General features: G+C 40.5%; 1 protein-coding gene across 1 annotated transcript in view; it reads right to left on the bottom strand.

The window, feature by feature from the left end:
• IL1RL2 (interleukin 1 receptor like 2) overlaps positions 1-23,752 on the bottom strand; it is a gene marked incomplete at its 5' end in the record, with an annotated part of 49,657 nt that overhangs the window by 19,384 nt on the left and 6,521 nt on the right. The window contains 2 exons of the mRNA XM_082672784.1: positions 8,550-8,624; positions 12,121-12,280. Of these exons, the coding sequence (XP_082528910.1) occupies positions 8,550-8,624; positions 12,121-12,280 (235 nt within the window). The remainder of the gene's footprint in view (positions 1-8,549; positions 8,625-12,120; positions 12,281-23,752) is intronic.

Genomic DNA, 23,752 nt, shown 5'->3' with positions numbered 1-23,752 from the left:
AAGAACCACCTTTTAGTTTTATTGATGTTTGTTATTCTTTTCTTCATTTCTTTTCATTCATTTCTGATCTGATCTTTATGACTTCTTTCATTCTGCTAACCTTGGGTATTTTTTGTTCTTCTTTCTCTAATTGCTTTGGGTGTAAGGTTAGGTTGTTTATTTGAGATCTTTTCTTGTTTCTTGAGGTAGGATTGTAGTGCTATAAACTTCCCTCTTAGAACTGCTTTTGCTGCATCCCATAGGTTTTCTGTCGTCATGTTTTCACTGTCATTTTTTTCTAGGTATTTTTTGATGTCCTCTTTGATTTCTTCAGTGATCTCTTAGTTATTTAGTAGTGTCTAGTTTAGCCTCCATGTGTTTGTAGTTTTTACAGTCTTTTTCCTGTAATTGATATCTAGTCTCATAGCATTGTCATCGGAAAAGATACTTAATAGTATTTCAATTTTCTTAAGTTTACCAAGGCTTGATTTGGGACCCAAGATATGATCTATCCTGAAGAATGTGCCATGAGCAATTGAGAAGAAAGTGTATTCTGTTGTTTTTGGATGGAAGGTCCTATAAATACCAATTAAGTCCATCTGGTCTAATGTGCATTAAAGTTGTGTTTCCTTATTTATTTTCATTTTGGATGATCCGTCCATTGGTGTAAGTGGGGTGTTAAAGTCCCCTACTATTATTGTGTTACTCTCGATTTCCCCTTTTATGTCTGTTAGCATTTGTCTTATGTATTGAGGTGCTCCTATGTTGGGTGCATAAATATTTACAATTGTTATATATTTTTCTTGGATTGATCCCTTGATCATTATGTAATGTCCTTCTTTGTCTCTTGTAATAGTCTTTATTTTAAAGTCTATTTTTTCTTATATGAGTATTGCTACTTCATCTTTCTCTTGATTTCCATTTGCATGGAATACCTTTTTCCATCCCCTCACTTTCAGTCTGTATGTGTCCCTAGGTCTGAAGTTGGTCTCTTGTAGACAGCATATATACAGGTCTTGTTTTTGTATCCATGCAGATAGTCTGTGTCTTTTGGTTGGAGCATATAAGCCATTTACATTTAAGGTAGGTATTTATATGTATTTTCCTATGACGATTTTCTTAATTGTTTTGGGTTTGTTTTTGTAGATCTTTTCCTTCTCTGTGTTTCCCTCCTAGAGAAGTTCCTTTACCATTTGTTGTAAAGCTGGTTTGGTGGAGCTGAATTCTCTTAACTTTTGCTTGTCTGTAAAGGTTTTAATTTCTCCATTGAATCTGAATGAGATCCTTGCTGGGTAATCTTGGTTGTAGATTTTCCCCTTTTATCACTTTAAATGTGTCCTGCCACCCCCTTCTGGCTTGCAGAGTCCTGCTGAAAGATCAGCTATTAACCTTATGGGGATTCCCTTGTATGTTATTTGTTGCTTTTCCCTTGCTGCTTTTAATATTTTTTCTTTGTATATAATTTTAGATAGTTTGATTAATATGTGTCTTGGCATGTTTCTCCTTGGGTTTATCCTGTATGGGATTCTCTGTGCTTCCTGGACTTGATTGACTATTTCTTTCCCATATTAGGGAAGTTTCAATAATCTCTTCAAATATTTTCTCAGACCCTTCCTTTTTCTCTTCTTCTGGGACCCTTATAATTCGAATGTTGGTGTGTTTAATGTTGGCCCAGAGGTCTCTGAGACTGTCCTCAATTCTTTTTTCTTTATTCAGCTCTGCAGAAGTTATTTCCACTATTCTGTCTTCCAGGTCACTTATCCGTTCTTCTGCCTTAGTTATTCTTCTATTGATTCCTTCTATTTTTAATTTCATTTATTGTGTTGTTCATCATTACTTGTTTGCTCTTTAGTTCTTCTAATTCCTTGTTAAACATTTCTTGTATGTTCTCCATTCTATTTCTGAGATTTTTGATCATCTTTACTATCATTACTCTGAATTCTTTTTCCGGTAGACTGCTTATTTCCTCTTCATATATTTGGTCTGGTGGGTTTTTACCTTGCTCCTTCATCTGCTGCATATTTCTCTGTCTTCTCATTTTGCTTAACTTACTGTGTTTGGGGTCTCCTTTTCACAGCCTGCAGGTTCATAGCTCCTCTTATTTCTGGTGGGTTAGGTTGGTTCAGTAGCTTGTGTAGGCTTCCTTGTGGGGGGGGATTTGTGTCTGTGTTCTAGTGGGTGGGCTGAATCTTCTCTTTCTGGTGGGCAGAGCCATGTCCAGTGGTGTGTTTTGGGTGGTCTGTGAATTTAGTATGACTTTCGGCAGCCTGTCTGCTAATGGGTGGGGTTATGTTCCTGTCTTGCTAGTTGTTTGGCATGGGATGTCCAGCACTGGGGCTTGCTGGCCATTGGATGGAGCTTGTTTTTAGTGTTGAGACAGATCTCTGGGAGAGCTCTCACCAATTAATATTACATGGGGCCAGGTGGTCTCTGGTTGTCCAACATCCTGGACATGGCCCTCCCACCTCGGAGGTCCAGGCCCGACACCCAGCCGGAACACCAAGACCCTGCTAGCCGCACAGCACAGAATAAAAGGAAGGTTAAAAAAAAAAAAAAGGACAGAACCCCAAAACAAATGATAAAGGCAAAACTAAACAGGCAAAATCACAGAAACATACATACACACACACACACACACACACACACACACACACACACACACACACTCACAAAAAGAAAAAAAAAAAACCCCAAACAGACAGAACCCCAAGACAAACAGTAAGAGCAAAACTAAACAGACAAAATCACACAAAGAAACATACACACAGACACTCAGAAAAAGAGAAAAAAAAAAGGATGAGAGCAACCAAACCAATAAACAAACCCACAGATGAAAACAAACACTAAAAACTAAACTAAGATAAACATAAAACCAAAAACAAATCAAATGCAGAAAGCAAACCCTGAGTCCACAGTTGCCCCCAATGTCCCCTGCCTCAATTTTGGGAACACTCGTTGTCTATTCAGGTATTCCACACATGCAGGGTTTACCAAGCTGATTGTGGGGATTTAGTCCACTGCTTCTGAGGCTGCACAGTGAGATTTCCTTTCTCTTCTTTGTTCACACAGCTCCTGGGGTTCAGCTTTGGTTTTGGCCCCGCCTCTGCATGTAAGTCACCTTCAGGCATCTGTTCCCCACCCAGACAGGACAGGATTAAAGCAGTGGCTGATTAGGGCTCTCTTCCTCACTCAGGCGGGGGAGAGGGTGGGGTATGGTAGTCACAAATGGGATGCTGGGAGTGCCTGCAGTGGCAGAGGGCGGTGTGATGTTGCAACAGCCTGAGGTGCGCCATGTGTTCTCCTGGGGAAGTTGACCCTGGATCACAGGAGCCTGGCAGTGGTGTGCTGCATAGGCTCCTTTGAGGGTGTGGGTAGTGACCTGTGTTTGCACATGGGACTCTTGATGGCAGTAGTGGCAGAGGTAGCAGTCTGTGCCCACCTCTGACACCCAAGATGATAGCTGTGGCTCGTGCTCATCTCTGGAGCTCCCTTAGGCAGTGCTTTGTTGTCTGCAGGCTCACGGAGTAGGAAGCCCTTCTCCTCATGCACCCCGAAACAATGGTCTCTTGTCTCTCCGGCAGGTCCAGACTTTTTCCTGGGCTCCCTCCCAGCTAGCCGTGGTGCACTAACCCCCTGCAGGCTGTGTTCACACCGCCAACCCCAGTCCTCTCCCTGTGCTCCAACTGAAGCCTGAGCCTCAGGTCCCAGCCCCCACCTGCCCCGGCGGGTGAGCAGACAAGTCTCTCGGGCTGGTGAGTGCTGGTCGGCACCGATCCTCTGTGCGGGAATCTCTCCACTTTGCCCTCCACACCCCTGTTGCTGTGCTCTCCTCTGTGGCTCCAAAGCTCCCCACCCCATCCCTGCCAGTGAGGGGGCTTCCTAGTGTGTGGAAACTTTTCCTCCCTCACAGCTCCCTCCCAGACGTGCAGGTCCCATCCCTATTCTTTTGTCTCTTCTTTTTCTTTTTTCTTTTGCCCTACCCATGTATGTGGGGATTTTCTTGCCTTTTTGGAAGTCTGAGGTCTTCTGCCAGCGTTCAGTAGGTGTTCTGTAGGAGTTGTTCCACACATAGATGTATTTTTGATGTGTTTGTGGGGAGGAAGGTGATCTCCACATCTCACGCTGCCACCATCTTGAAGGTCTCCAACATACTAGTTCTTATTCATTTCTCTTACTGTTGCTATAAACGCACTGGCATGGTTTCTATTATTTACCTCCTATGCCTATGGCCTATTTGAACTCTCTTCTCTTCTGCATGTCTCCCAGGTCACATGTGTATATACACCCGTGTACATGATGAGTATACACCCGTGTACATGATGAGTATACAGAATTATCTACCAGTAAAATTGGGAGATCATAGATTATGCCTAGCTCCAACTTGAAATGACATGCCAAGCTGTTTTCTAATAGTTGTACCACCTGACACTTCCACCAGCAGTGTGAGAGTTCCTGTTACTGCACAGACTCCATGATGCCTGGGCTTGTCAGTCTATTTACTTTAGCCATCTTTATGTATGTGTCCTGATATCACCTAGCGAATTTAAGTTACATCTCCCTAGACTGCACCTGATCGAGCACCTTTTTAACCTTTTTATTGGCTGTGTTGATATCCTCTACTTGAGCTGTCGGTCCAAGTGGTTTGTCTGTCCTCCTACCGGGTGGCCTTCTTCTCATTATTTTGGAGGAGCTTGGGCTAGACCCTGCATACAAGACCTTTGCTCACCTATTTCAAGTATCTTCTTCTACTCTGGCTTGTCTGTCCACTCTCTGAATAAATAGAAGTTCTTATTTCTAATGTAGCCTCATTTACCAATTTTTTCCTTCAATACTAGTAATTTGTATGTTCTTCGTTTTTTTAATCTTTCCTTACCCCAAATCATAAAGGTATTTTTCTAGAAATGTGTGGTTTTGACTTTCATATTTAGGTCTACAATTCACTTGAAATTATTTTTATAAAAGGCACGAGAAAGGGGGAAAGTTTTGCCTTATTCTATATTACATCTAATTGTTTAGGACCATTTATTGAGAAGACTGCACTTTCCCCATTCCTCTGTAGTGTCAAAGCCAAGTGCTTTGCATGAATGGATCTATTTCTGAGCCTTCAGTTCTGTTCTATTGTCGATCCTCATACCAGGACTAGAGTGTCTAAATTACCATAGCTTTTTAGCAAATCTTGAAATCTGGTGTCACTCATCCTCCCATTCAGTTCTTCTTCATTGAAAGTGTCTTAACTATTATTCAATCTTTGAGTTTTCATACCAATGTTATAATCAATATATCAAATTCTGCAAAAACCAAAATCTGTTAAGATTTTGACTGTCCTCTTCCTCAAAACAAAGAAAAAGCATTCAATAATTCAGTCTTGACTGTGTTGTTTCTATCGGTTTTTAAAAATAGATTTTTAAAAATCAGATTAAGGACATTCCCTTCTATTCTTAATAAAAGAGTTGTTTTTTTAAAATAATGAATTCCTAGTTCAAGTTTTCTAAATGACTTTTTTGTATCTATAAGGTAAGTGTATTATTTTTCTCCTTTAGTTTGTTTATGCAAAATAAAAGAGTGAATTATCTAATATGAAACAACCTTGTATTGCTCCGTATAACCCCAATTTAGTCTTTTATGCATGTTGTTAAAATTAATTTGCTTACATTTTTCATCTGTGTTTATGAATGAGAGTTGGCCTGAAATTTTCCTTTGTAATAACGTCCTGGACTTCCCAGGTAGTGCAGTAGTTGAGAATCCACCTGCCAATGCAGGGGACACAGGTTCGATCCCTGGTCCAGGAAGATCCCACATGCCACAGAGAAACTAAGCCCATGCACCACAACTACTGAGCCTGTGTTCTACAGCCCGTGAGCCACAACTACAGAGCCTGTGCACTACAACTACTGAACTCTGCATGCCTAGAGCTCGTGCTCCACAACTAGAGAAGCCACCGCAGTGAGAAGCCCATGCACCACTGTGAAGAGTAGCCCCAGCTCGCCGCAACTAGAGAAAGCCTGTGCACAGCAATGAAGACCCAATGCAACCAAAAATAAATTTTTAAAAAATTAATAATGTCGTTGTTGGGTTTGGGTGTCAAGGTTTTCCTGACCTTATAAAATGAGATAAGGACTATTTCCTCTTTTACTTCTCTCTGAAACAATTTGTTGAAAATTGATGTTATCTCTTTATTAAATGTTTTGTAGAATTCACCAGTAAAACCAACTGAATCTGGAATTTTGTTTGTGGGAAGATTTTAAATTTATTTAATAGTTATATGATTATCTTCCTCTCTCATGGCTTATATTTTCTTTCTAATTATCTAAACACAATGGCTAGAATTTTCAAAGACAGGAGAGGGCAACAACGTTAATTAAGAGAGTTAATAACAGGTATGTTTATCCTTTCTAGGTGTTTATGAAATCCACTAGGGTATTCACATGGTGAGTGATATGTAGACAACTATCTTTTATTATGGGCATTATTATTTCTTTGAAAATTCAGAAGAACTAAAGAACTCTCCTCGAAACTTGTGGGTCCAGAGCCTTTTAAGTACTGAGTAGATTTCATCTCCTTTCCATGTGTTGCTTTGTAAGCTTTCTCATTTCTGTCTTTAATGTTTGAGTTTCTCTGCATTGGGGGGGATTAGTTTGCTGGAGGTTCCTCTATCTTCTTTTTCTATTCCACCCCACCCCCACCCCAACTCTTCTATCCCAGAACCAACTTTGGAATTTATCAATTCTATTTGTTGGTTGTTTTCCTTATAATAACTTTATAATTTTTTACACCTATCTTTTTTATTTCCTTCCATGGAGTTGTTTAGTTGCTCTTTTTTATAGAGTTAAATGGTTAGATGATGGATTTTAATGTTTTCAACACTTATTATTAATCATAATGATATTTAAAGATACACGCTTGTTTAGAACTCACCATTGGTCACATTCCATTTGATATGTTCTCTCTGCCATTATTTTCTAAATATTCTGTACCAATGGCTTTGGCTTAATCTAACCAAGAAAGTAAATACTTAGAAGCTAAATTTATTGTTGCTTATTTTTTTTAATTAGTGGATTTATTTTTTGTTGGGTTTATCATTGTTTTGACTTTAGCTGTAAATTTCTAGATTACCTACATGGGGATTATACCACGTGGTCTGTATAATTTCCTTTTTTGGGTCTCTGAGTTTCTCATAGATGTTTATGAGTGCTATCCATTAAATACATTATTCTTAATATATTACTAGAGTATTTTAGATCCTTATTTGACTAGCAAATTTGTCAAAGCCAGAGTATGTTAAAATCTCCCACTATAACTGAAACTATTGTACTGTCTTGTTGTATTGTCCTTGTATCTCTGAGAGTTTAGCTTTATATATTTTATTTTGATGCATGGCTATTTGACACATAAACATTTTTATTTGGGGAAGGATAATTTTTATTAGTATAAAATGATTCAATTTGTCATTTAATTTTTTGCATTGAAAGATATATTATCAGATTGAAAGATTAATGTTGCGAATCTGATTTCTTTGTATTGCTATTGTATGCAAATCTTGCTTATACACTGATTTTTAACCTTCTAGGACATGTATTTTTAGATCTGTGTATTTTGAGGAGAGCATATAATTGGATTTTAATATTTGACTCAACCTGAACATCTGCCTTTTTTTTTTTAATTTTTTAATTTTTTGGTTGCATTGGCTCTTTGTTGCTGCACGCGGGCTTTCTCTAGTTGCAGCGAGTGGGGGCTACTTTTCGTTGTGGTGCACGGGCTTCTCATTGCAGTGACTTCCCTTGTGGAGCATGGGCTCTGGGTGGGTGGGCTTCAGTATTTGTACAGAGTGGGCTCAGCAGTTGTGGCTCACAGGCTCTAGAGCTCAGGCTCAGTAGATGTGGCACACGGGCTTAGTTGCCCCATGGCATGTGGGATCTTCCCAGACCATGGATTGAACCTGTGTCCCCTGCATTGGCAGGAGGATTCTTAACCACTGCACCTCCAGGGAAGTCTCGAGCATCTGTCTTTTAATAAAAACTTTGTTTAATTTATTTTTTCTTTAGAAGGTACTCAACACATTTTTACCTTACTAGTGATTACCTTTAAATTTTAAAAAATTATTTGAGTCCCTTTTTCTCCACTTAGATCACAAACTGAGGCAGTGTTTATTGATCCTTTCCTATGTAAAATAAGGAAAATAACATGATAACTTCCCCTACTCCTTTCATATCCTTCCTAGTGTGAGATAATATAACCCAGGACTCTTGATCAACATTACTTAATAGTAGTTTGATATTACATATCATGTCTTTCAGGAAGGATTTGTCTTTGCGTGAACAGATTTACAGTAATCTTTCAGACGCATAGTGATTGCAGCCAGACCTTTCATAGCACAACCTCCCCAGCCTTCTGCTCTGTGATTTTTTATTTTGATACCTCTCCTGATGAACTCAGGTATATCCAAAGCTGGAAACTGGATACACCTGTGTGGGATTTGTCTTCATTCCTGAAATTCAAAAACATTCACAAGGATATGTGGACTTACTGATTCCTGCCCTTAGGATTTCAGTGGCTTCAATAAGTTTACTCACCTAGTTTTACTTCAATTGAATTATTTTTTGGATAAATGATCTTAGGGATTCTTCTTCCATTTCCCACTTTTTCTGCTAAGAAATCATACCCACATGAAATTGTATTAGAAACATTCCCAACTACTTGAATGCAGTAATAACATAAAGAAAACCTGGTACTGAGCAGACCTTCAACAAATATTGGTCAAGAAAAAACAATACCCATGATGTGACAAAGTATCACTCCATAAGTGCATAGTTTTCAACCAGAAATAATTGAATTGCTAAGGGGACAATCTAAAAGCTGGGCTACCAAGAGAGTTCACATCATCATTATATATTTGACATAAATATAAACTGATGAGATTGTGTACTAACTTCTCATTGCCTAGTCATTCAGTACACGTCTTAAGCACTGGTGATAAGCGAAGCTCTGGCCTGGGTCCTAGACAGAAAGAAACAGTGGCCCTAATGGTCTGTCTTCAGTTCCACTCCTCCATCCTCCAACCCTGCTATTCCATATTCTTCGCAGACCTTCCTTATTCTTCAGCTTTTTCATCCCTCCCCCCCACTTTATAACTGCCTTCCTTGTATTGACTCCCCACCCCTTTGTCTTTCTCCACACCTCCCTCCCCCATTTGTCTACCAATATTTAGCAATCACCCTCTGGATTCCACATTTCTCCTCTCCATTTGGGGTGCGAGGTGAAAAAGTTATAAGAGGGAAGCTATAAAAATGCAAAACCATATGTCCTTTGCGGTGGCAATAATATTTGCACATTCTACAAACTATTCAAATTCAGTACAGTAAGTTCTCTGCATACAAACCTTCAAGTTGTGAACTTTCAAAGATGCTAACTTGCGTTTGCGTGTCCACATAAGTTAGTTCATGTGTCTGGCATACATTGTCACATGTGTGCAACCTCTACAAGTGGTTGTGCTTGGTTTGTGTACTTTACTGTACAGTACTGTATAAAGTAGAGTATCTTTATTTCAAGCCCAGGATGTCCAGAAGCAAGTGTAAAAGCAGCGGTGATGTAGCTGGTACTTTCCTGTTCGCTCGATGCCAGCCCCTGTATGCCAGCTCTCGTACTGTACAACTGTACTTTTCAAGGTACTGTACTGTAAGATTAAAAGTGTTTTCTTTATTTTGTGTGTTTGTTTTTTACGTATTATTTTTGTGAAAATTATTATAAACCTATTACAGTACAGTACTATATAGCCGATTGTGTTAGTTGGGTACCTAAGCTAACTTTGTTGGACCTACAAACATGCTCTTGGGATGGAACTTGTTCTTATGTAGGGGACTTACTGTATGTCCCAAACAGAAGTCATCACCAGCCAGTTAATATACCATCTCCCACTCAATCACACACATAGAAAATCTAGATGTCATTCTAAGTAACAGCTTTCCTCCCACCCTCTTCATATGATCATCACCCAGCCAAACTAATTTTACCTCTTAGCATTTCTCAGTCTGTGCCTCTTTCTTTACACCTAAACCCTAGTTTCTACTCTCTACTCTTTCCCTAGGCACTCTCATTCACATCCACCTCTTCAATTATCGTCTAAAGTTCAATGACTTTGCAAGGTGTAACTCTAAGCTCCAGACCCATATAGGTCATGACCTACTTGACATCTCAAGTCACCAAGTACTCAGCTCACCCATGACCAAACTCATGATCTCACTCTTAAATCCAGTTTTCCTCCAGAGTTATCTTTTTTCCTTGAATCGTATCACCATCCAAAAGGCCTAGCTTCCTGGATCTTGCCATATCTCTCACCCCACATTCAATCTGACACCAAGACCTGTGGATTTTACCTCCTAGAATGCCTGGAGTCCATCCACCTGTGCCTAGCTGATGTCTCACCTGCATTTCTGCACCTGCCTCCTAACTGCCATTCTTATCTATAGGGATCGTTCTGTGCACAGTGGCCACAGTGAGCTCTCAGAAACATGTTACACCATGCTACTCTCCTGCTCTCAACTGCTCTGGCTGCTTCCCATTGTTCTTAGGAGAAAATCCATGCTTCCCACACTGGACTGAATGTTCCTACCTAACGTTGGCCCCTGACTGCTTCTCCAACCTCTTTGCCTACTGTGATCTCCCTTATTCAGCATCATCCCACCAACCTACCTACTTCCCATCCTTCAGACATACCATGGTCTGACTTGTTGTAGGGCCTTCACTTTGGCTGCCCCCTCAGTCTAGAAAAAACCTCACTCGTTTCAGCAGTTAATGCTTCCTGACCATCAGCATCACTATTATTGGGAAGCTTTCCCTGACCCACTTCCTTCTCAACAGATCTTTGTCTGTTTGATATCACATTTTCCTTTCTGCTCAGACTTCAAAGCTCCATCCAAGCCGCGGTCATGGCTGTTTGCCTCACCATCATGTTCTCCCTGCCCAGCACAGGACCTGACCTTGATGGGCACTCAGTAAAGGGTCACTAAATTACTGCCTGAAGAATCTCCTACCACTTCCAGCGAAGTTCAGATGGTTACATCCAGATGTTGCAGCAGCCTCCTAAGTGGTCTCCAGGCCTCAAGACCCCCTTCAACTCCTGCTCAAACCATCTTAGGACTGATCTCATCCATCACCAATGCAGCCTCATGTCTCTGCATTTACACTCATCCAAGGGCTCTTCAGTGCTTCATGGTAAAACCTGTGTATAATCAGACCCCTTGACCTTTCCCCTGTTTAACTCCATGACTACAGTTCCCACCACTCCTCAGCTCACAGCTTTTCATGCTCTAACAAAATTACTTTTAGATCCAACATAAACTATCATGGTAGACACTTCTCTGCTTTGCCTTAGACACTTCTTTCTGCCCCTCCTCCCTCTTCTTTACTTCTGTAAACCCTGCTCGTCCTTCAAAATTCAGCTGAGAAGACATTTCCTCTTGGAAAGCTTCCAAGACCATTTATTTACTTGCCACCTATGCAGCTACTTCTGATTTTTTTTTCCTGCTCCCCTGGACACTGTCTATAACACTCTCCTTACCACATAATGTTAAGATGATCCATTTACATTTCTAGCACCACTACAACCAGGCTGAGAGCTTCTCAAATACAAGAAAGAATTTTTAAAATTTTTTTAATTATAGGTTTTAACAATTTTTGGCATATAACAGATTATAAATAAACATTTATTGCAATGACATAAAATACAGATTATTGGACTCAATGATCTCTTAAGGTATTCTTCATTTTGCCTTTGAAATTCCATCTTATAAAGAATTCCCTCAGCCACCAATGTAAGACTAGAGCATAAGATCATTGAGGTATTCATGTCTGCCCTTTACTGAATACCTATACTTCACCAGGCACCGTGGGTGCTACTCCACAGACATGATCTCATTTAATTTTCATGAATAAACCAATAATTTTAGTATTCCTTTTTTTCAGATAAGAAAACTAAACAGCCCATGCCCTTTTGCCCCACTCTTCCTACCCTCTGATTCTAATAGTGACGTGTTTGAGGGACTGCTAACCCTCAGGAAAATCAAGATCGGGAATCCCTTCTGCCCAAAGCCAACCTCTCACGCAAAGCCAAGAGGCAGTCAAGGGGATGGGTAAGAGTGTACTTACTGATGTTCACAGAAATGCTATTTAAAACAGTGTGCTGCTGCTTTGCGTATGTGAGCGTGGCTTGACACGCGTAGTTCCCTCCATCCTCTGTCGAGACATTCTTCACTAAAAGCTTCTTTCTCCGAGAAATGAATCGTTCTCCTTCAATCTCTTTACAGTCCTAAATTTTAAAAATATATTTTTCATTTCAAAGAGTATTTTGGGGTATCAGTTACATTCCTAGTTAGCACCATTCTATCAACCATGGGGAGACAAGAAACCTATGTGATCTCTAGACCTTAGGTAATTTACAATCTAATTGAAGACATATGTATATTTATATAAGATATGTACATATCTCCCCAGAAAACTGATAAAGAATATTCTACAGGTTACAGTGAGGGCTATAAATATGAGGTATACGGGGAGTTGAGAGGAGAGAGGCCTATGAAGGCTGGAAGGAAGACCTTATGGAGAAGGATTGGACCTAGTCCATAAAGGAGTCTGGTAGGAGGATGTGAACAAGCAGGAAGGTCCTCCACGTCTCTCAATGGACCACCGTCTAATGGCACCAAGCCCCTTTGCAAGACTGCAAGCCCAGGTGAATAAGGACTGAGTCCTCTGTGTTACAGGTCCAATCACACCTTCTCTACCTATCAGGGGTTGGACTTTGCCGAGGTCCAAAATAAGTTCACCAACCTTCTATCTGGAGGCCTGAGCAATAGTCAAAGTACGTGGCAAGGTTAAGGGGAGCAGATATCACGTCACTTCTTAAGTCACCCAGGCTTCCACTGCATCAACAAGGAAATGGCCTCACACAAAACCAACTTGAAGGCTGGTTAGTCTCAGGAAGGCCTTTCTCATTGTTCTCCTCAGTTTCCACCCAGAGGGCAAGCCTCACCATTCATCTGTCCTGTCATAAGCTCACATTCTCATGTGAATCGTTTTTTCCATCTCAGAGGCCCACTCCTGAACTCTTTCTCAAACCTTTTCCTGTTTCTTCAGGAAGTGCCAATCTACAAAATAACATCTGGGATAATTGAGTCCATTTATTCACTCAAATATTTTTCTTGCTCTTTGCTAGCATTGTGAGAGGCCCTGGTCATGCAGGAATAAGATGCAGTCCCTCAGAGCTCACAATCCTTATAATAGAGAAGACAAACATACAACCCCTAATTATATAAAGACGTAATCGCTCAAGTTTTGAGCTCTATCCTCACTGAGTCAACCATGGTCAGAATTCACTCTCCACCACTGGAACAGTGTGAATGCTTCCATCATGGAAGGTGAAACTCAATAATGCCAAAATGAACATTTGTTTATTTATTTATCATGTGAACAATAACTTTCTAGAAGTCTTATATTATTTTTTCTATAAACACTCTATAGGGGAAACCAAATTATAATCAGATAATTGCTCACTGAGTAGAATGGGAATTACTAGTAAGAGTCAGATGCTGATAATATGAGTGATTGCCTTCTTTAGAATAGGGACAAACAAAAAGTGTGAGCGTTTGGATTATGGAAACCTCGTTCCTGGGTGGGGCTTGTGTGGGCGCAATCTCTGGGACTCTGTTTCTATGCTCTGATCTTGATCAGTCCCCTTTCTGATTGACTCATTCAAGACATACAAATATTTAATCATATTAAAGTTTACCCTGGACAGCTGAAGAGCCATTCTGTCCTTTTTCAGTAACTAGAACTGTCTCTATTGTAATTCGCTGCATTATTTTAGAGTTTTAATTCTCAGAACACTTTGATTTTTAGTTAAAAGTGAGCGGTGATATCTCACTAATAAGATTTTAATTAGTAATATTAGCAGCCAACATTTGAAAATTTTTGTCTTTCTAGCACCAAGAAGAACAATTCTGACCCAGCATGTACAATGGTTCACAGGTACAAAATAGACGAGAGCATCCTGGCTAAGCTGTAGTGGTCATAGGAGAGTGATGAAGATGAAACTGGTGAGGGAGTCAGGAGCCCAATCATAGAAAACCATGAAAAGGGGAGGAGCATCTGAAGCTGTCTGTGCAAGGGACCAAGGTGTGCATATTTGCCTTGGAGCACAATCTGTCTGGTTGCTGTGTGGGAAAGGATTAAAATGGGGGCAATCCTAATGACTAGGGAACAATTTAGGAAGTTATTTCCACACACTAAGGCTGAATAGAACATGAACTAAGGCAGTACACTGCCTATTCTGGGGATAACCAGAAGGGAACAAAAAACAGTGATTTTAAGCAGTTCTAATTCACAGCCTTAGTGACAAATTTGGACTATGGAGAGAGAACAGGACCGGTATGGTCCCAGCTTAGGGATGCAAAAGTGTCCTTAGATAGGAGATGGAATGCAAAGAAAATACAGAAGAATGATCAGATTTGAGGTTAAGATTAAAAAGTGGCTCTAGACATGGTGAATCTGGTGAGTTGTGTGATGGGAATGTCTACATGGAATGTATGTTAGGTTGTTGGATGAAGTATCTGGAGATGGGAGAAAGGAGAGTTGGGAGCCATCTGTGTGCGATGGTCCTATGAGCCTTCCACCTGAATGCAATCAAAGCAAGAACTGAAGATGACCATGGCTGAAACTGGGAACCCCTAAAATCTAAGACCCAAACCCAGAGAATGAGAACACAGTAATGATTACTAAGGAAAAGCCAGGGGGTGGGGAGATAAAGAATGAGTAAGTTTCAGAAGGGAGAGAAGATGAAGCTCTCAGCTCATGGGCACGTCCAGCAGCGATGGACACCACAAGAGATCAAAATCAGGATCAGGATTGGAAATGAATGTTAGATTTAGCAGCTGGGAAGCCAGTAGTAACTCAGCAACTATAGATCCAGTATGGTGGTAGGGCAGAAACCATTGTATTGAGGAGTAATTTGGAATTGAAAAACAAAAGGAGACATTCCTGTTTTTCCAAATGTGGTTACTTCAGAGTCTATGAGCATGGATGTTCTAACACCTGAACTTTCTCCTCTGGAACACCTCCAATCTCAAGGACCACCTCTACTCCTATGAGTCTTCAATTCTCCCTGCCACAAGCCAGATTTTGTCATTATCCAGAACTACTCTGTCTCTAAATTCTTAAAAATAGAAATATACCATTCTTTGGGGGACCTTCCAGATGGTGGAGGAGTAAGACATGGAAATCACCTTCCTCCCCACAAATACATCAAAAATACACCTACATGTGGAACAACTCCTACAGAACAACTACTGAACGCTGGCAGAAGACCTCAGACTTCCAAAAAGGCAAGAAAATCCCCACATGCTTGGGTAGGGTAAAAGAGAAAAGAAAAAACAGAGACAAAAGAATAGGGATGGGACCTGCCCCTTCGAGAAGGAGCTGTGAAGGAGGAAAAGTTTCCACACACTAGGAAGCCCCTTCACTGGCAGAGACGGGGGGTGGCGGGGGGGAAGCTTTGGAGCCACGGAGGAGAGTGCAGCAATAGGGGTGCAGAGGGCAAAGCAGAGAGATTCCTACACAGAGGACTGGTGCCAACCAGCACTCACCAGCCTGAGAGCCTTGTCTGTTCACCCGCCGGGGTGGGCGGGGGCTGGGAGCTGAGGCTCTAGCTTCGGAGGTCAGATCCCAGGGAGAGGACTGGGGTTGGCTGCGTGGACACAGCCTAAAGGTGGCTAGTGCACCACAGCTAGCTGGGAGGGAGGCCAGGAAAAAGTCTGGAACTGCCTAAGAGGTGAGAGACCATTGTTTTGCAGTGTTTGAGGAAAGGGGATTCCTTCCCCGCTGCCCACAGAAGGCAGAGCACTGCCTAAACGAGCTCCAGAGATGGGCGCAAGCCACGGCTATCAGCATGGACACCAGAGACGGACATGAGATGCTAAGGCTGCTGCTGCAGCCACCAACAATCCTGTGTGCAAGCACAGGTCACTATCCACACCACCATCACCACCACCACCACCCCACCCCCGGGAGCCTGTATAGCCTGCCACTGCCAGGGTTCCGTGATCCAGGGACAAGTACCCCAGGAGAACACATGGTGCGACTCAGGCTGTTGCAACGTTAAGCTGGCCTCTGCCGCTGCAGGCTCACCCCGCATTCCAATTATAACTACCTTACCCCTCCCTCCCCCCTGGTCTGAGTGAGCAAGAGCTCCCTAATCAGCTGCTGCTTTAACTCAGTCCTCTCTGGGCGGGAACAGATGCCTGAAGGTGACCTACACGCAGAGATGGGGCCAAGACCAAAGCTGAACCCTAGGAGCTGTGCGAACAAAGAAGAGGAAAGGAAATTTCTCTGTCCAGCCACAGGAGCAGCGGATTAAATCTCCACAATCAACTTGATGTACGCTGCGTCTGTGGAACACCTGAATAGACAACGAATCATCCCAAAATTGAGGGAGTGGACTTTGGGAGCAACTGTAAACTTGAGTTTTACTATCTGTGACTGATTTGTTTCTGATTTTTATGTTTATCTTAGTTTAGTTTTTAGCCCTTGTTATCACTGGTGGACTTGTTTATTGGTTTGGTGGCTCTCTCCTTTATTATTATTATTTTTAATTTTTTTATTTAAATAATTTTTTCATTTATTTATTTTTTTCTTCCTTTTTGTCTCACTTTTCTTCTGAGCTGTGTGGCTGACAGGGTCCTGCTGCTCCGGCCTGGTGTCAGGCCTGAGCCTCTGTGGTGGGAATCCCCATAAGGTTAATAGCTGATCTTTCAGCAGAAACTCTGCAAGCCAGAAGGGGGTGGCAGACATATTTAAAGTGATGAAAGGGAAAAACTTACAACCGAGATTACTCTAACCAGCAAGAATCTCAATCAGATTTGATGGAGAAAACAAAACCTTTACAGACAAGCAAAAGTGAAGAGAATTCAACACCACCAAACCAGCTTTACAACAAATGCTAAAGGAACTTCTCTAGGCGGGAAACACAAGAGAAGGGAAAGACCTACAAAAACAAACCAAGAACAATTAAGAAAATGGTAATAAGAACACACACACTAATAATTACCTTAAGTGTAAATGGATTAAGTGCTCCAACCAAAAGACATACAGTCTGAATAGATACAAAAACAAGACCCATATATATCCTCTCTAAAAGAGACCCACTTCAGACCTAGGGACACATACAGACTGAAAGTGAGAGGATGGAAAAAGATATTCCATGCAAATGGAAATCAAAAGAAAGCTGGAGTAGCAATTCTCATATCAGACAAAATAGACATTAAAATAAAGACTATTACAAGAGACAAATAAAGACACTACATAATGATCAAGGGATCAATACAAGAAGAAGATACAACAATTGTAAATATTTATGCACCCAACACAGAAGTACCTCAATACATAAGACAAATGCTAACAGCCATAAAAGGGGAAGTCGACAGTAACACAAAAATAGTAGGGGACTTTAACACCTCACTTACACCAATGGACACATCATCCAAAATGAAAATAAATAAGGAAACACAGCTTTAAATGACACATTAAACAAGATGGACTTAATTGAGATTTATAGGACCTTCCATCCAAAAACAACAGAATACACTTTCTTCTCCAGTGCTCATGGAACATTCTCCAGGATAGATCATATCTTGGGTCATAAATCAAGCTGTGGTAAATTTAAGAAAATTGAAATCGTAGCAAGCATCTTTTCCGACCACAATGCTATGAGACTAGATATAAATTACAGGAAAAAGCTGTAAAAAATACGAACACATGGAAGCTAAACAAGACACTACTAAATAACTAAGAGATCACTGAAGAAATCAAAGAGGAAATCAAAAAATACCTAGAAAAAAATGACAATGAAAACACGATGACCGAAAACCTATGGGATGCAGCAAAAGCAGTTCCAAAAGGGAAGTTTATAGCACTACAATCCTACCTCAAGAAACAAGAAAAATCTCAAATAAACAACCTAACCTTACACCTAAAGCAACCAGAGAAAGAAGAACAAAAAATACCCAAGGTTAGCAGAAGGAAAGAAATCATAAAGATCAGATCAGAAATAAATGAAAAAGAAATGAAGGAAACAGTTGCAAAGATCAATAAAACTAAAATCTGGTTCTTTGAGAAGATGAACAAAATTGATAAACCATTAGCCAGACTCATCAAGAAAAAAAGGGAGAAGACTCAAGTCAATAGAATTAGAAATGAAAAAGGACAAGTAACAACTGATACTACAGAAATACACAGGATCATGAAAGATTACTACAAGCAACTATATGCTAGTAAAATGGACAACCTGGAAGAAATGGACAAATTCTTAGAAAAGCACAGCTTTCCGAGACTGAACCAGGAAGAAATAGAAAGTATGAACAGACCAATCACAAGCACTAAAATTGAAACTGTGATTAAAAATCTTCCAACAAACAAAAGCTCTGGACCAGATGGCTTCACAGGAGAATTCTATCAAACATTTAGAGAAGAGCTAACACCTATCCTTCTCAAACTCTTCCAAAATACAGCAGAGGAAGGAACATACCCAAACTCATTCTATGAGGCCACCATCACCCTGATACCAAAACCAGACAAAGATGTCACACATACACAAAAGAAAACCACAGGCCACTATCACTGATGAACATAGATGCAAAAATCCTCAACAAAATACTAGCACATTAAAAGGGTCATACACCATGATCAAGTGGGTTCTATCCCAGGAATACAAAGATTCTTCTATATATGCAAATCAATCAATGTGATACACCATATTAATAAACTGAAGGATAAAAATCATATGATCATCTCAGTAGATGCAGGAAAAACTTTTGACAAAATTCAACACCCATTTATAATAAAAACTCTCCAGAAAGTAGGCATAGAGGGAACCTATCTCAGTATAATAAAGGCCATATATGACAAACCCACAGCCAACATCATTCTCAATGGTGAAAAACTGAAACCATTTCCTCTAAGGTCAGGAACAAGACAAGGTTGCTGACTCTCACCACTATTATTCAACAGAGTTTTGGAAGTTTTAGCCACAGCAATCAGAGAAGAAAAGGAAATAAAAGGAATCCAAATCAAAAAAGAAGTACAACTGTCACTGTTTGCAGATGACATGATACTATACATAGAGAATCCTAAAGATGCTACCAGAAAACTACTAGAGCTAATCAATGAATTTGGTAAAGTTGCAGGATACAAAATTAATGCACAGAAATCTCTTGCATTCCTATACACTAATGATGAAAAATCTTAAAGAGAAATGTAGGAAACACTCCCACTTACCATTGCAACAAAAAGAATAAAATACCTAGGAATAAACCTACCTAAGGAGACAAAAGACCTGAATGCAGAAACTATAAGACACTGATGAAAGAAATTAAAGACGATACAGACAGATGGAGAGATATACCATGTTCTTGGATTGGAAGAATCAACATTGTGAAAATGACTATACTACCCAAAGCAATCTACAGATTCAGTGCAATCCCTATCAAACTACCAATGGCATTTTTCACAGAACTGGAACAAAAAATTTCACAATTTGTATGGAAACACAAAAGACCCCGAATAGCCAAAGCAATCTTGAGAAAGAAAAATGGAGCTGGAGGAATCAGGCTTCCTGGCTTCAGACTATACTACAAAGCTACAGTAATCAACACAGTATGGTACTGGCACAAAAACAGAAATATAGATCAATGGAACAGGATAGAAAACCCAGATATAAACCCATGCACATATGGTTACCTTATCTTTGTCAAAGGAGGCAAGAATATACAATGGAGTAAAGACAGCCTCTTCAATAAGTGATGCTGGGAAAACTTGACAGCTACATGTAAAAGAAAGATATTAGAACACTTCCTAATGCTGTATACAAAAATAAATCATATGCCATCACGGCGAGGAGGAGATTATCAACAGAACGAAAAAGTATATAAGAATACACCTGTGAAATGCACCCTGTCTATGTGATAGATTTGTATTAATCTGCATGTTCATCAGTATCTCTGGGACAGTGACAGATGAAAAGGAGACATCAGTCAGGGCCAAGTGCCTGAGGAAGAAGTACATGGGGGTGTGGAAGCAAGAGTCCAGCCTAATGAGCAGAGGATGAGCATGTTCTCCAGCACCGTGGTCAGGTACATGCCCAGGAACAGGGCAAAGAACACGCCCTGCTGCTCTGGAAGGGTGGGGAGCCCCAGGAGGAGGAACTCGGACACACTGCTGTGGTTCTCCCTCCTCATGCCGTTCTTCTCTCTGCTGGGAATGAATAGAAACTGGAAATGTCAGGAACTTAGACATACTGAGCATAGCAACTACCATATGGTCACATACTTTCTCCAAGTCGCTGTGCCACTGTACAGACAAATTCATTGCATTGCACTCACACGTTGGTGCCTCATCCAGTCTGGTGAGAACAGTGAAATGTGATTTGTCTGAACACTGACACAGTCACTTGGAGACATCATTCAAACATCAATGGAAGAAACATCAATCAAACTCTTCAGGTGAAATCAGGAAGACCTCATTCTTTTTTTAATAGAGTGAAGACACTACGATAGACTTTAGGGGGAGAGTAATAAATAATACCCAGTCCCTTCCGTGGCTTTATAGCCAGACAGCTTATGTGTATGTGTCTGTCTTGCACACACAAACACACACACACACCACTGAAAGCATTATTGGGAAAGTAATGTACCATGTACAGAATAAGTGCTGAACACATAAACTCACTTCTTATCATTAGAATGACAAGAAGGAAGGAAGGAAGGGAGGAAGAGAGGAGAAAAGGGAACATTATGGCAATCCCTCAGAAACTTAAACATAGAATTACCATATGATCCAGAAATTTCACTTCTGATAATATATCCAAAAGAACTTAAAGCAGGGACCAAAGAGATATTTGTACATCAATGTTTAAAGCAGCATTATTCACAAGAGCCGAATGATGGTAACAATCTGTGTCCATTGAAAAATGAATGGATAAACAAAATGTGGTCTATACATACAATGGAATATTATCCAGCCTTAAAAAGGAAAGAAATCCTGACACATACTACAACACGGATGAACCTTGAAGCCATTATGCTAAGTAGAATCAGCCAGTCACAAAAGTGTAAATACTATAAGATTCCACTTATATGAGATTCCTAGAATAGTCAAATTCCTAGAGACAAAAAATAGAATGGTGGTTGCCAGGGGCTTGGGGGTGGGGAGGAAAATGAGGCGTTATTGTTCAGTGGGTACAGAGTTTCCATCTGGGAAGATAAAAAAGTTCTGGTTGTACAGCAAGGTGAATGTACTTAATGCCACAGAGCTGTACACTGAAAAATCATTGAAATGCTAAATTTTATGTTATACATATTTTAGCACAATAAAAAATTGTTAATTTAGAAAAAATATACCATTCTGATGATAATTTCTTATTATTCCGTTTCTTTCTTTTATTTTAACTAAGTAATAATATCTAGTATTTATTTATTAAGTAATTACTATGTACCCACACTGAACTAAGGGCTTAGTGGATAGATTATTTCAATTACTCTCCCAAACAATTCTATGAGGCCATGTCTCCCAGACTGGATTTGTTTCGAAAAAAAAAAAATTCTAGCTCTTTTAAGCAGAAAAGAATTTAAAACAGAACATTAGGCGCTGAAGCACAATGCAGAACGAGTTCGCATGATAGCTGCTTCCTCCACCACCATCCTGATGGTGGGAATCGAGACTTTGAGATATACCACCTGCAAGTCAGGGACTGGGAGTTGCCACTTACACAACTGCAGCAAGTGAAGTCCCAGCACGTTTGCTGGAGCCACAACAACAATAAGTCAGAAGACATGCCTACTGCTTCTCAGCTCCCACGAAGCTGGAGACTGGGCCCCGGAACACTGCGGCAGAAAGCCCACGTCCAGTAGAAAAGCAGATCACCATACTCACTTTAGCTTTTCACTGAAGCCAGCTGGAGAAACTGTACCACATCCAGAACCTTAGCTATAGGTTAGGAAAACGTAGGGTGTGGTTCTGGGTGCTTTGTTCTTATTTTTTTATCAATAGCCTTGCAACCTCTATAATATGAAGAGCCTCCCCGTGGATGGGGAGCCTGTACCCACCACATCCATCATGTGATATGGTGAACTTTCTAGCTATCCAGCCCATTTTTCCATCTTAACCTGGATCAGTCCTTGGACCCCTCTAATTTCTCCTAATCACCAGTATCCTTCAGGCATCATTTCCTTTCCTGTCCCACCTAGACTCACGTGGCCATCACTTGAATGATCTCCTTTTAAGTCGTCAAGTCAAGGATTAAGGAAACCCTTCATCCTTCCAGTGTATTTATCCAGAGAAACCCCATGCTGAGTTCATCCTGCCATCCCTCTCCTACACCCCTACAACCGGATGAGCACGACAGGAGCTAAACACACAAACATAAACAAATCCATGGTCCTCACCGTAGAAAGTCTTTGCATCTCCTTCAACTCTCTCTCCCACCTGCTCGCCTGTCTGCTCTTTCACACTCTCCACATCACATCTCCTTCCACTTGACAGGGACAATCGGGGGCAGCAGGAATGAGTTCCCTCCCCCTGCTCACCCTCCCCTTCCCCCCCATTCTATCCGTTCTACTTCACATGCTCTCTTGATGATCCCCGCTTCCTAACTCAATTTCTGAAATAGCCTAACGATCAACGTGGCACCATACTCAAGCCCTTCCAGCTGATTCACCACATGAGGATTTCACTGAAAGCATGCCCATCGACAGGTGAATGAATAAGGAAGACGTGGTACATATATACAATGGAATACTACTCAGCCATTAAAAAATGTCATTTGTAGCAAATGGATGGACCTAGAGATTATCATGCCGAGTGAAGTAAGTCAGACAGAGAAAGACAAATATTGTATGCTATCATTTATATGTGGAATCTAAAACATGATACAACCAAACTTATTTACAAAACAGAAAGAGACTCACAGACATAGAAAACAAACTTATGGTTACCAAAGGGGAAAGAGGGGTGGGGAGGTGGGGGGAGGGATAAATTAGGAGTTTGGGACTAGCGGATACAAACGATCATATATAAAAGAGATACACAAAGTCCTACTGTAGAGCACAGGGAACCATATTCAATATTCTGTAATAAACCATAATGGGAAAGAAAAAAATTAGAATAAAATAAAATACACGATAAGGGCATTCATTGCCACTTTCCTTGTGAGAGGGGAAAACAGAAACAAGCTAAATGAATGTGAAATACATAACAGAGAGGACTGACAAAGGCAAAAATTGGTGCTTTGAAAGGAGTAATAGAACTGACTGCAAATCTTTTATAAGACTAATCAAGTGAGAAGGAGAAAGAGAGTGTGTGTGTGAGAGAGAAAGAGAGACAGAGACAGAGAGAAACATATTGTAATGGGGATAAAAGATGAACCTCACTACAGAAGCAGACATTAAAAGCAGAGAAATGATAAACCATTTCATGCCAGAGCCTTTGAAACATTTAATGAAATGAACAATTTCCTAGAAAACCATCCTACAAAAACCCATTCAAGAATAAATAAGAAATTTGTATAATCCTATCACCGTTAAAGAAATTGAAACAGTACATAGAAACCTTCCCACAAAGAGTACTCATGACCCAGATGGTTGTACTGGCAAACGCTAACAAGCAGAGCTGGGAGAGAACTAATTCAGATATTAAATACCTCGCCTGTGCACCTCTGTGCCAAGGATTATGCCTTTGCCAT

The sequence above is a fragment of the Grampus griseus genome (assembly GCF_964374135.1).
Source record: "Grampus griseus genome assembly, chromosome: 15".
Classification (NCBI taxonomy): Eukaryota; Metazoa; Chordata; class Mammalia; order Artiodactyla; family Delphinidae; genus Grampus; species Grampus griseus.
The sequence above is the reverse complement of the archived record's forward strand: the minus strand, read 5'-3'. Positions and strand labels throughout refer to the sequence as shown.